Raw genomic sequence first — 11,996 nt, 5'->3', positions numbered from 1 at the left:
ATTCTGTTTAGGAAATTTCCCCCTGTGGCAATGAGTTCAAGGCTCTTTCCCACTTTCTCTTCTATTAGATTCAGTGTGTCTGGTTTTATGTTGAGTGTTCTTGATCCACTTGGACTTGATCTTTGTACAGGGTGACAAATACGGTTCTATTCTCATTTTTCTACTACGTACAGACTGCCAGTTAGACTAGTACCATTTATTGAAGATTCTTTTTTTCCCCATTGTATATTTTTGGCTTCTTTGTCAAAGATCAAGTGACCATAAGTGTGTGGTTTTTATTTCTGGTTCTTCAATTCTATTCCACTGATCAACATGTCTGTCTCTGTACCAATACCATGCACTTTTAAATCACTATTGCTCTGGAGTAATACTTGAGGTCAGGGATGGTGATTACCCCAGAAGTTCTTTTATTGTTAAGAATTGTTTTTGCTATTCTGGGTTTTTTACTTTTCCAGATGAATTTGAGAATTGTTCTTTCCATGTCTTTGAAGAATTGTGTTGGGATTTTGATGGGGATTGTATTGAATCTGTAGATTTCTTTTGTTAGTAGGGCCATTTTTACTATGTTCATTCTGCCAATCCATGAGCATGGGAGATCTGTCCATCTTCTGAGATCTTTGATTTCTTTATGAAACTTAAAGTTCTTGCCATAAGAAATTTAAAATACTAGAGTGTGGAAATGTTTTTGAGTTTAGTGTCTTTATTTTTTTTAAAAAAAAAAAAATCTTTACTGAGTCATTTATTTACATTCTAAAAGTTGACCTCCCTTTCTGTACCCCCTTCCTCTAGTTCTTCACCCCATCCCTCCCCCCACCTCTGAGAGGGTACTCTCACTTGCTGCTTACCACCAGCAGCATCCCTCTTCCCTGGGCCATCAATTTTTCACAGGGTTAAGTACATCCACTCCCCCTGAGGCCAGACAAAGCAGCCTTCTGTTACATATGTACCTGGGGCCACGAACAGGCCCATGTATGCTCCTTGGTTTTTTTGGCTTAGTTTCTCAGTGCTCTGAAGATTAGTTGATACTATTGTTCTTCCTATGGAGTTGCAATCCCCTTCAGCTCCTTCAGTTCTGCCTCTAATTCTTCCATATTGGTCCCCAAACTCAATCCAATGGTTGGCTGTAAGAATCTGCATTGTCTCAGTCAGCTGCTGGTAGAGCCTCTCAGAAGACAATCATGCCAGGCTCCTGTCTGCACACACAACATGGTATCAGTAATAGTGTAAGGATTTGGTATGCATGCATGGGGTGGATCCCAAGTTGGGCTGGTCACTGGGTGACCTTTCTTTCAGTCTCTGCTCAGTTTTTGTTCCTGCATTTCCTCTAGATAGGAACAATTCTGCGTTAAAAATTTTGAAGTTGGGTGGGTAGCCCCCTGCCTCACTGGGGGCCATATCTATCTACTGGAGGTGGTCTCTTCAGGTTTGATCTCACCTCTGTTGGGTATTTTGGCTAATGTCATCCCCGTTGAGTCCTGGTAGCCTCTCACATCCCAGGTATCTGGGACTTTTTAGAGGTTCCCCTGTCCCCTAACCCACACTGCTGCATATTTCATTTCATTCCTCTGGCCCTCTGTGAGTATCCCTCCTGGCTCATCCCATGCCTGATTCTGCCTGTCCTTCCTTTTCTCCCTTCCCCTCTCCCACCCAGGTATCTAACTCTCTCTCTGCCTCCCATGATTATTTTGTAGCCCATCTAAGTGGGTTTGAAGCAGCCACGCTTTGGCCTTCCTTCTCATTAAGCCTCTATAAGTTGTATCATGGGTATTCTGAACTTTTTGGCTAAAGCTAGTTACCAGTGAGTGCATACTATGTGTGTCCTTTTGAGTCTGAGTTACCTTACTCAGGATGATATTTTCTAGTTCCATCAATTTACCCTCAAAATTCATGATGCCCATGTTTTTAATAGTTCAGTAGTTTTCCATTGTGAAAATGAACCACATTTTCTGTATCCATTCTTGGGTTGAGGGACATCTGGGTTGTTTCCAGCTTCTGACTATTATAAATAAGGCTGCTGCTATGGACATAGTAGAGTGCATGTCCTTGTGATATGGTGGGGTATCTTTTGGGTATATTCCTAGGAGTGGTATAGCTTGTTCTTCAGGTAGATCTATTTCCAATTTTCTGAGGAACCACCAGACCAAATTTCAGAGTGGTTGTACCAGCTTGTAATCCCACCAGCAGTGGAGGAGTGTTCCTTTTCTCCCACATCCTTGCCAACATCTGCTGTCACCTGATTTTTTTGTCTTAGCCATTTTTATTGGTATAGGTGGAATCCCAGGGTCATTTTGATTTGCATTTCCTTGATGACTAAGGATGTTGAACATTTCTTTAGGTGCTTCTCAGTCACTTGAGATTCCTCAATTGAGAATTCTGTTTAGCTCTATACCCCATTTTTAAATTGGGTTATTTGGTTTTTCTGGAGTCTAACTTCTTGAGGGGATTTTATTTTATTTTTTATATATTTTGGATATTAGCCCTCTGTCCAGTGTATGGTTAGTAAAGATCTTTTCCCAATCTGCTGGTTGTTATTTTGCCCTATTGACAGTGTCCTTTGCTTTATAAAAGCTTTTCAGTTTCATGAGGTCCCATTTGTCAATTGTTGATCTCAGAGCCTGAGCCATTGGTGTTCTGTACAGGAAATTTTCCCCTGTTTCAATGTGTTGGAGGCTATTTCCCACTTTCTCTCTTTTTAGATTCAGTGTATCTGGTTTTATGTTGAGGTTCTTGATCTACTTGGACTTGAGCTTTCTACAAGGAGATAAATATTGATCAATTTGCAGTCTTCTACTTGCAGACTGCCAGTTAGACCAGCACCATTTGTTTAAGATGCTTTCTTTTTCCACTCTATGATTTTGGTTAATTCACAATAAGATAGGATATGCAAAGATGTACTTAGGTATGTAGCTGTGCAGTAACAGAAATGGTACTTTTCTAGTATTTTTAATCTGATAATTTATATAATTTTTACATGCTGTATGATAGCTTTTTCATACTTAATTGCTTAGCATTTTCTCAACAAACATTTGGGTATTATATAAAAGCATCATATTTATAACTCATGCACGAATATTTGATAATATATTGAGCAAATAAAATGTTTTCTAGATTGCCTGATGTTTTAGACATCTCAAAAAATAAAACACATTCCAGATGGGCATGTTGGACACCTGTAACAACTATCAAACTCTGCAAGAACCAGAGAACCCGTGCTTTACCAGGAGACACTTTTACCAAAGGTGAAAACAGTCTTTCCAGTTAATACAGTAGTGTTTAGGGAAACAACACACTTATCTTAAATACCTAACAATTTTGTTTACAGAAAAAATTTAGATGTTACCAATATATTCATTGTAGAAGACTTTCTCATTCTTCCACTAGATACTGGTGTCAACAAAAAATGCACTAAACAAAAATCGGTATCAGATGATGATTCTGACGAAACACAAAGGGTAAAATATAGCAAAGATGTAATCAAGTGTAACAAGTCAGATGAAGCAGAATTTTGTGAAAGAAACATTCAAGAACAAAATCATCCTAAATATTCACAAAAGAAAAATACTGCAAATGCAAAAAAGAATGATTGGCATATTGAATCTGAAACTACTTACAAATCAGTACTCCTAAATAAGACAACTGAAGAATCACTCATCTATAAGAAGACATGTGTATTGTCAAAAGATGTGAATACTACTATCTGTGATAAAAGCCCTTCTAGAAAAAGGATGAGGAATCATACAAAATCAAGAAAAGAGCTGATGTCTGAACTTACTTCATGTGAGCTCGAAGAAATACCAGTGGTGAGTGTTGGCTGTATTAATTTCTTACACAGAGGCTTAATTGATTGCTACAGACTTGAAATAGATAAATGCCTTGTTCTTTAGTTCGACTCCTGAATGCTTCCTTAAGCTCCCAGTTCACCTCCCTAACACAGACTTGTGGAACAAAATTGGTATACAGGCATGTCGGTGTATATGAACTGTTCTGGTCTTTCATAATGCTTCTTTTCTTTGAGTGGCTAGTGTGTGTGCTGTAAGTAAGGCCTCCAACTGTCCTAGTTTGCCTTCTATCACGATGAAGTACACATGAACAAAATGAACTTGGGGAAGAGTTTGTTACAAATTACAATGTATTATGAAGGGAAGTCAGGGCTCATTCTCTATGGCTCACTCAGCCTGCTTTCTTACACAGACCCAGGACCACCTGCCAGGGTTGACACCACCCATAGTGGACTGGGCCCCTTCATATCAGTCATTAATGAATAAATTGTCCCTACAGGCAATCTGATGGAGGCAACCCCATCAAGGTTCCTCTTCCCTATTAACTATATATCTTTTAAGGTGATGAATAACCAGACAAATGGTAAACAAAATAAGTGTGGTGGTGGTGGTGGTAGTGATGTTGTTGGTGGCTTCATTTTTATGTAAAAGAAAGGTTAAAACTGTTTCACAGAACTTGCATGTAATTTTTTTTTCTTGGAGCACAGAAACCTGATTGATCATCTGTTAAGGTTTGTATATAGTAGAATATCCCCAAATGCTGTGCCTTGAAAGCTTGGCCCCAGCTAGTGAATCCAATCTTTGAGAGTTGATTAGCCCATGAGGACAGTAGCTTCATCAGTGGATTAGGTCATTGATGCATCCATACTGTATGGACTATTAGAGGGACTTGGTTGGAGGAAGCAGATCACTGGAGGTGCTTTTGCAGAGTATGTTTTACTCTGGCTTCTTCCATCTGTTTATCTTGCTTGCTTTGTAGTTGGTGTGAAGTAAAAGTAAACAGACTCTTCGGCCACACTGTAGCTGCGATGATTTTCAACCTAACTTTATTCCTAAAGTGACAAGGTCAAGGGAGGCTATGAAATACAATCTCTGAAACCATGAGGGAAAAAAACAATTTTTATCCTTTTAAGTTCTCTTAAGTATTTATCATAATATCAAAACCCCAACATAACCTTCTGTGATATGTTTCTTTAAATCAAATTATTTTCCCTAATATTGCTGTTTTTCCTGTATTACTTTTTTCCTGATCTTTATGAGGTGGATCAGTCTCCTATAGTCATTTGCTGAGTTCCTCTGAGGCCAGAAGCTTCAGTCTCTGGAGTTTAGCACCTCATAGTAAAACAGAGAGAGGCTAAATAATATAGCTTTTGTTCTATCTCTGCAGGAACTGTGTGGCTCTAACTCCCAGCCTGCTAGTTAAAGTTTCAGGAAGACAAAGGGGCACATTGAAAATTGATTTTAATCTTTATTTCTAAGTTCTCTCTAAAAAGTTCTCTGTAAAAAGTTTTCTATGAAATTTCTTTAAGAAAGTTTTTCTAAAATGCTCTTCCCTTTAAAAAGTTCTTCATTTCTCTTTAAAGAGTTCTATCTGAGCTCTTCTCCTAATCTTGCTCTTTCCTCCTGCTCTAATGTTAACAGTGCCCTTGCTCTGAATTCTTTACTCCCAATTCCTTTTCTCCAAATGCTTTTTCTCTCAATGCCTGTACTTCTAATTTCTTTTCAGTTCTGTCTCCTGTCTTTATCTTCAACAATTACACATCTTTCAGAATACATGATCACATGGTAAAAAGTTCACAAGTTCAAAGTTCAGAAATTGAATAAGAAATTTACAACAGAGAATGTTTACATGCATATTCACTAACAATAATTATCTGGCTAAGCATTCCTTTAAAAAACATAATTAAGTTATCATTGAAGTTTTGTATAGATAAACCCAGTCAATATTTTATCTTCTGTCCTAGCACCTATAGTAGATCCTCAGTTCCCTTTTTATGACCTTTGGTTAATTGTTTTACAACCTCTTGGAATGTACTCTTAAGTTGTAGATGCTTTCTTGCTACCTTAGGAGCAATTAACCTGTGACATTTGAAGACTAGCAGAGTTTTCAATGTAGTTTTGACATCAGAAAGGACTTAATAGCAGTCCTATTATAAAAGAGCTAAATAATTACTAATATAATTTTAGGGATATTTATGGGATTAAGAATTAAGAAATCATCTATTTTTCTATATAGCATCACTACAAGACAGTACATCTTTATTCTACAGAGATCTGCTCAAAAGGGTGGGCTAATACCTAGTGATTGTTATATATGTTTAATAATAACAGGAAAAACAGGATCTTTCCTAAAATGAAATCTTCTCAACCTTGCCTAGAGAAGCAAATCTGTCATTAATTTTGACAATCCATGGCAGAACCATCACCTCCTAGTTTTTAGCTTCTCCTTGATGGCTCCTGGCAGACATTGCCTTTTGTTTACTAGATCAGCACTGAAGAGCTCCTCCATAGCTCAATGACTCAAGGCTTTTCTGTTATCTTGGAAGATATGAAGTTGTCATACATTGCTTTTAGAGAGGTTCATTTTTGTCACATTTTAGCAAGCTAGTAACACATCTGCCAAGAAGGGATAATAAATAATAACTGTTTTTAAACACAGACATCAAAATGATTAACATACTACTTTTTGATAGCTTTCAAAATCCATATTCCTGACCCAAGAAAATATAAAATCAAGAGACCTTATATATGTAAGTGTTATTAGAATTTTTTAAACTAAATTACCTAAAATTCTAGTGGTGATAATTCTTAATATGTAGTACTTTAATTTTTCAGGAATTTTCTAGACTCCATAAATGCTAATCAATAATAGTAAAGTTGTAAGGTGCAAGATTAAAATACAAAAGACCATCACTGTTCCAGAAACCAGCAGTTTTTAGTAGCAACCCCAAATGAAATTATTGTTAAAACTATACAAGAGAAAAACTACAGAACTCTAATAAAAGGAATCTAAAGAAATCCAAAAGATATCTACACATGTTATAGATTATTTTCAAAGGTGAGACATTTTGACTTTGTGACTTTAATGCAATCCCAGCAACCTTTGTTTTAGAAATAAACTCAACTTCAAATGCTCGTGATAGCCAGTTAGTGACAGGGAGAACTAACAGTGCTATAAACTGACTAAAAAGCTGCAGTCATCAAGACAGAATTGGAATGCCAACACAGGCAAATGATCAACACCACAGAATCAAGAACCTTAACAGACATATATAGTGAACAAACCCATTTCAACAGCTCATTAGTCTTTTCACGTATGTCAGGTCCAAAAGACAGTTAGGGAATTTTATAAATAAACATTAAGATTACCCTTGAAATTTGAATTCTTTTCTTGCTTATTATTTATTGAGTTAGCTGGGTTTCCAGTATGATTCTGAAAAGAAGTGATGACTAGTAAGTATTTTGCCTCTCATCTTATGAAAGGATCTAGTTCCTCAGAGTGTGATGCTATTTTTAACTTTTGTAATTTTGAAGTTTGAAAAACATGTATGTCTATAAGTGTGTTGCCTGCATGTTTCTATGTGACCACATACATACACTGGCGTTGGGGCCAGAAGTACATGTTCATCCTTAAACTAGAGTTACAGATAGCTGTGAGCTGCCATGTGCATGCTAGAAACTGAACCCGGGTCCTCTGAAAGGCTTATCTTTAATGGCTATTAGTCAGCTTTTCTATCACTGTGATCCAAATACCCAAGGAAAAGATGTGTTTTTGTTTCATACTTTGAAAGATTCGGTCTGTGGCTCCTAGCAGGGAGAACATGGTGTAACGAAACCCTTCACCTCCATAGTGACGAAGTAGAAACAAAGGGATGACGAGGAGGAAAAGGGGGCTTGAAGATAAGTTATACCTGTCAAAGAGTTAGCCCTAGATAACTTTTTTTTCCATAAAGGTATCTCCTACTTCTTAACCCACTCGATCAACTGTGAATTTATCAGTAAAAAAATAATCCATTGATGAGATTAACACTGTTACGATCCAGTGACTTCTCTCAGTTAGAGCTACTAGTTGGAGTAAAGCCTTCAACACATGAGCCTTTTAGGAGGACATTTCATGTGTACTACAGTGGTAGTGTATGTGTGTTTTATCTATGTGTGGAAATCTCCTGCTATTTGTTTGCTGAGATTTTCTTTTATTATCATTTTGTTAGTTGTGCATCTATTGGTCTGTTGATGGTACTTTTCTCACTCAAGCTATCTGAGGTGAGAGATAACAGGCATTGAGTTTTAATGTTGATACAGCCTTGTATACCAGGAGTAAGTCCTACTTGTTTCTGTTGTGCAGTTCTTCTCATGTATTGGATTTGATCTGGTATCTTTGTTTATAAGAGCTAATGGATATATTGGGGAGAATATGATATAATTTCTCCATTAGATGAAGTCACTAATAAACCCACCTAGATCTGGTACCTTTTGTTATGGAAAGTTAACTAATGATTGAATCCACAAATGCAGGTTTCCTCAAATGTTCCATTTCTCTTTGCATGCATTAAAAAAAAAAAAAGAAAAGAAAAACAAAAACAACTATATCACTCAAGGAGCCAGTCCACCTCATTTGTTATCAGAGTGGTAGACATAGAGTCATAAATTTTCCTCAATTATTTTCCTGCCATTGTGTTTGAGAATGATGGACTCTTCATTGCTGGTTAGCAATTTTATATATAATTCTTTTAGTTCTTAGTTAACTTTGCTAGTAGGTTGCCCATTTTACTGATCTTTTCAAAGATCTGTCTTTTTCCCCTAAAGTACTTTATTTTCATGTATAATAACTTTAAAAACAATATACCAAAATATGTACAGCACTTAGCACAGCTCTGTATGTGGGTAGAATGGTTTGGACTGCTGCATAAAGTTCAGACTTATTCATTTCCAACTTATAATTTTTGTAGGTCTCCATAGAAGTAAATTTGTTTAACTTTCTTTCAGCTTTTATTTTCCCTTGAACTTTAACTGGTAGTTATAAAGTAACTTCTAATTGTTTCAGAGAGAAAATTCAAAAGGGAAAAGATTTACTGGTACATCAGAATCCTTGGTAAACCAAATTAGTAGGAGGTATAACCCAAGTGATAGCATGATGTCAACAAGAAAACCGAAGGAGCCTCAGGATGGCAGGTATAATCAGAAGTTGAGATAGTAGCATTTTTGACAGATAAAACTAAATTAGTTTGCACAGTATGATAAAAGGTTTTAGGGACACATTTGAATAATATAACTTTCTACTAGAAAATAATTACTAATTTGTTATTACCAATAGTAGTAGCAAATTATAAGACAGAGAACATTCTAGGTGTGATTATACTATATAAAATGTCAAAAGTATGAAACAATAAAGTGTGGCATTCAGAGAGAAATCTATAAGGCATAAACAACTTAGAATTTTATTTATAGAACCCTAATAATGACTAAAGATAAGTGTGCTAAAAATTTATTGCTTAATGAAGTATAGGGTATCCGTGAGCTGAAATAATTATATTAACTAATATTTCTTATTTGCAATATTTTTGAAATATTGTTCTTATCATAAACATCCATTTATAGGCTGTGAGATTGTTCGTCCTTGTTTAAATTCACTCTGGCCTTACGCAGTAAGAAAAAAAAAGTACTTTCCTGAATTAACTATACCTTTTACAGTGTCTAGCACTTCTTCCTATGTTATTGATGCAACTTAGATTTTTTAACTATGATCATTATAGTTGTTAGATTATAAAACCAACAGACTGAAAAGAGATTTTGTTTTAAGTTTGTGTTGGTGCCCATTTTTTAGCATAGTAATTTAGTAATCCAGATATGTCTTAGTATTTATAATAGTGTTTATGAAAAACATTTTACTGATAACTGAGTCATTCCTTAAATATTGTCACTATCTTTTTTTGTAGTGAATTTTCAAAGAAACCTGACCTGCAGTTCAATAAGGTAGGTGCTGCTTAATTTCACCAATTTCTACAGTCAGACTCAATATTTGATTGTAAGCACTAAAATAATAGTTAAAAAATGGAATTGGGGGGTGGGGCTAGAGAGATGGCTCAGAATTTAATAGCACTGGCTGCTCTTCCAGAGGACCTGGGTTCAATTCACAGCAACCATATGGCAGTTCACAACCCTCTGTAACCCCTGTTCTAGGGGATCCTATATCCTTACACAGACATACATGCAAGCAAAACAACAATGTGCAAAAAAATAAGAATAAATATTTTTTAAAAAAAGAAAAGGGAATTAGATTTAAAGTTATAGAGTACTGCTAAATGGATTATAACAATTGACAAATTTCATTACAAGTTACTTAAAATATTTCCTTAAATTTCTGTTTTCTAAAGAAAACATTCCTTTTAAATTGGACCACATGGTATACTTCAATAATTCCAATTACTCAGAAAGTTAAGGCAGGAGGATTGCAAGTTTAGGGACTACCTAGATAACTTTTAGTGAAACCCTGTCTCAAAAGAAGACAACTAAGGAAATATTTCTGTGGTGTCTATCACTTGGCCTACCATGTCTACAGCACTAGGTACAGCCCCTATACCATAAAAATAGCTTCAAATGGGGACCCAGTATTTTCATTTAGGTGGTCTATGATTTAGACTGGATTCTGTCTATCACAATATCTTACTGTTTTTTGTTTTGCTAACTAATCCCATCTATCCTGACAAATCCTGGAATCTTGATTTTGTTAAAATATTTATTGTTTGTTTAGGCTTAAAAGTACAGATCTTCTTTGACTTACCATTTATAGTTTTTTTTAATATGTTCATTTGTTAAACTTCAAGGGTCTGCTCTCCAGTTCTTGGCTTGTTATTATACTAGTCATGTATAGTTTTCTTTTCGTTATAGCATGTTTCGTGCCAGACCTTTTATTACATTCAAATACTACCTTCTTTACTTTCCAAAATTCCCAACTTTAACCATGTCCCATTTTGTTCAGAAACCTACTTTGTCTCTGCTGCTTGGTGCTTATTGACTTGAGTAGGGACATAGAATGGCTTGCTAGGATTTTTTTGTTTGTTTTTAAACTGTCTTTGAAAGACAGTAGTTTGGCTGGGAGATGTTTTTAAGCAATTGATTCATTCTTTTGGGGAGGGTTAACAATTTTCTTTTATTCTTTAATCTTTTTATTTTTACAATCTAGTCTTTATCCCAATCCCAGTCTACCCTCTGTTCCACATCCCATACCTCCTCCCCAAACCTCCATCACCAAGAGGATATCCCCACCCCCTCATTCCCACCCCGCCAGACCTACCCACTCCCTGGGGCCCCAAGTCTCTTGAGGGTTAGGTGCATCTTCTCTGATTCAAGTCCCAGCAGTCCTCTCCTGCATATGTGTTGGGGGCCTCATATCAGCTGGTGTATGCTGCCTGGTTGGTCACTCAGTGTCTGATCAACCTTGGGGGTCCAGGTTAGTTGAGACTGCTGGTCTTCCTATGGGGCTGCCCTCCTCCTCAGCTTCTTCCAGCTTTTCTTTAATTCAACCACAGGGGTCACCAGCTTCTGTCCATCGGTTGGGTGTAAATATCTGAATCTGACTATGTCAGCTGCTTGTTGTCCTTCTTGGAAGGCAGCCATCTTAGGCTCCTCTCTGTAAGTACACAATAGCATCAATAGTAGTGTCAGGACTTGGGGCCTCCTCCCTCTGAACTGGATCCCAATTTGAGCCTGTCACTGAACATCCTTTCTCTCAGGTTTTTCTCCATTTTTGTTCCTGCAGTTCTTTCAGACAGGAACAATTCTGGGTTGGAGTTTTTGACTGTGGGATGGCAACCCCACCCCTATTCTTTATGCCTTGTCTTTCTACTGGAGGCGGACTCTACAAGTTCCCTCTCCCCACTGTAGGGCATTTCATCTAAGGTTCCTCCCTTTCAGTCCTGAGAATGTCTCATCTCTCAGGTCTCTGGTACAGTCTAGAGAGTCTCCCCAACCTACTACCTCCTGAGGTTGCCTGTTTTGATTCTTTCTGCTGGCCCTCAGGGCTTCAGTCCTGCCCCTCCCCACCCAATACCTGATCATGTTCCTCTCTTCCCCTCCCTGTCACCTTTCTGACCCAGGTCACTCTCTCCCTCCCACCCCTCTTTGATTGCTTTCTTCTCCCTCCCAAGTGGGATTGAGTCATCCTCACTTGGGCCCTTCAGCTTGTTACCCTTCTTGAGTTCTGTGGATTGTATCCTG

General features: G+C 37.1%; 1 protein-coding gene across 1 annotated transcript in view; it reads left to right on the top strand.

The window, feature by feature from the left end:
- The window catches only part of Sycp2 (synaptonemal complex protein 2), a 62,647-nt gene that overhangs the window by 30,603 nt on the left and 20,048 nt on the right, over nt 1-11,996 (top strand). The window contains exons 22-25 of the mRNA XM_021194528.2: nt 3,109-3,239; nt 3,382-3,800; nt 8,824-8,951; nt 9,716-9,752. Of these exons, the coding sequence (XP_021050187.1) occupies nt 3,109-3,239; nt 3,382-3,800; nt 8,824-8,951; nt 9,716-9,752 (715 nt within the window). The remainder of the gene's footprint in view (nt 1-3,108; nt 3,240-3,381; nt 3,801-8,823; nt 8,952-9,715; nt 9,753-11,996) is intronic.

This window comes from Mus pahari, chromosome 3 (genome assembly GCF_900095145.1).
Source record: "Mus pahari chromosome 3, PAHARI_EIJ_v1.1, whole genome shotgun sequence".
Taxonomy (NCBI): domain Eukaryota; kingdom Metazoa; phylum Chordata; class Mammalia; order Rodentia; family Muridae; genus Mus; species Mus pahari.
The sequence above is the reverse complement of the archived record's forward strand: the minus strand, read 5'-3'. Positions and strand labels throughout refer to the sequence as shown.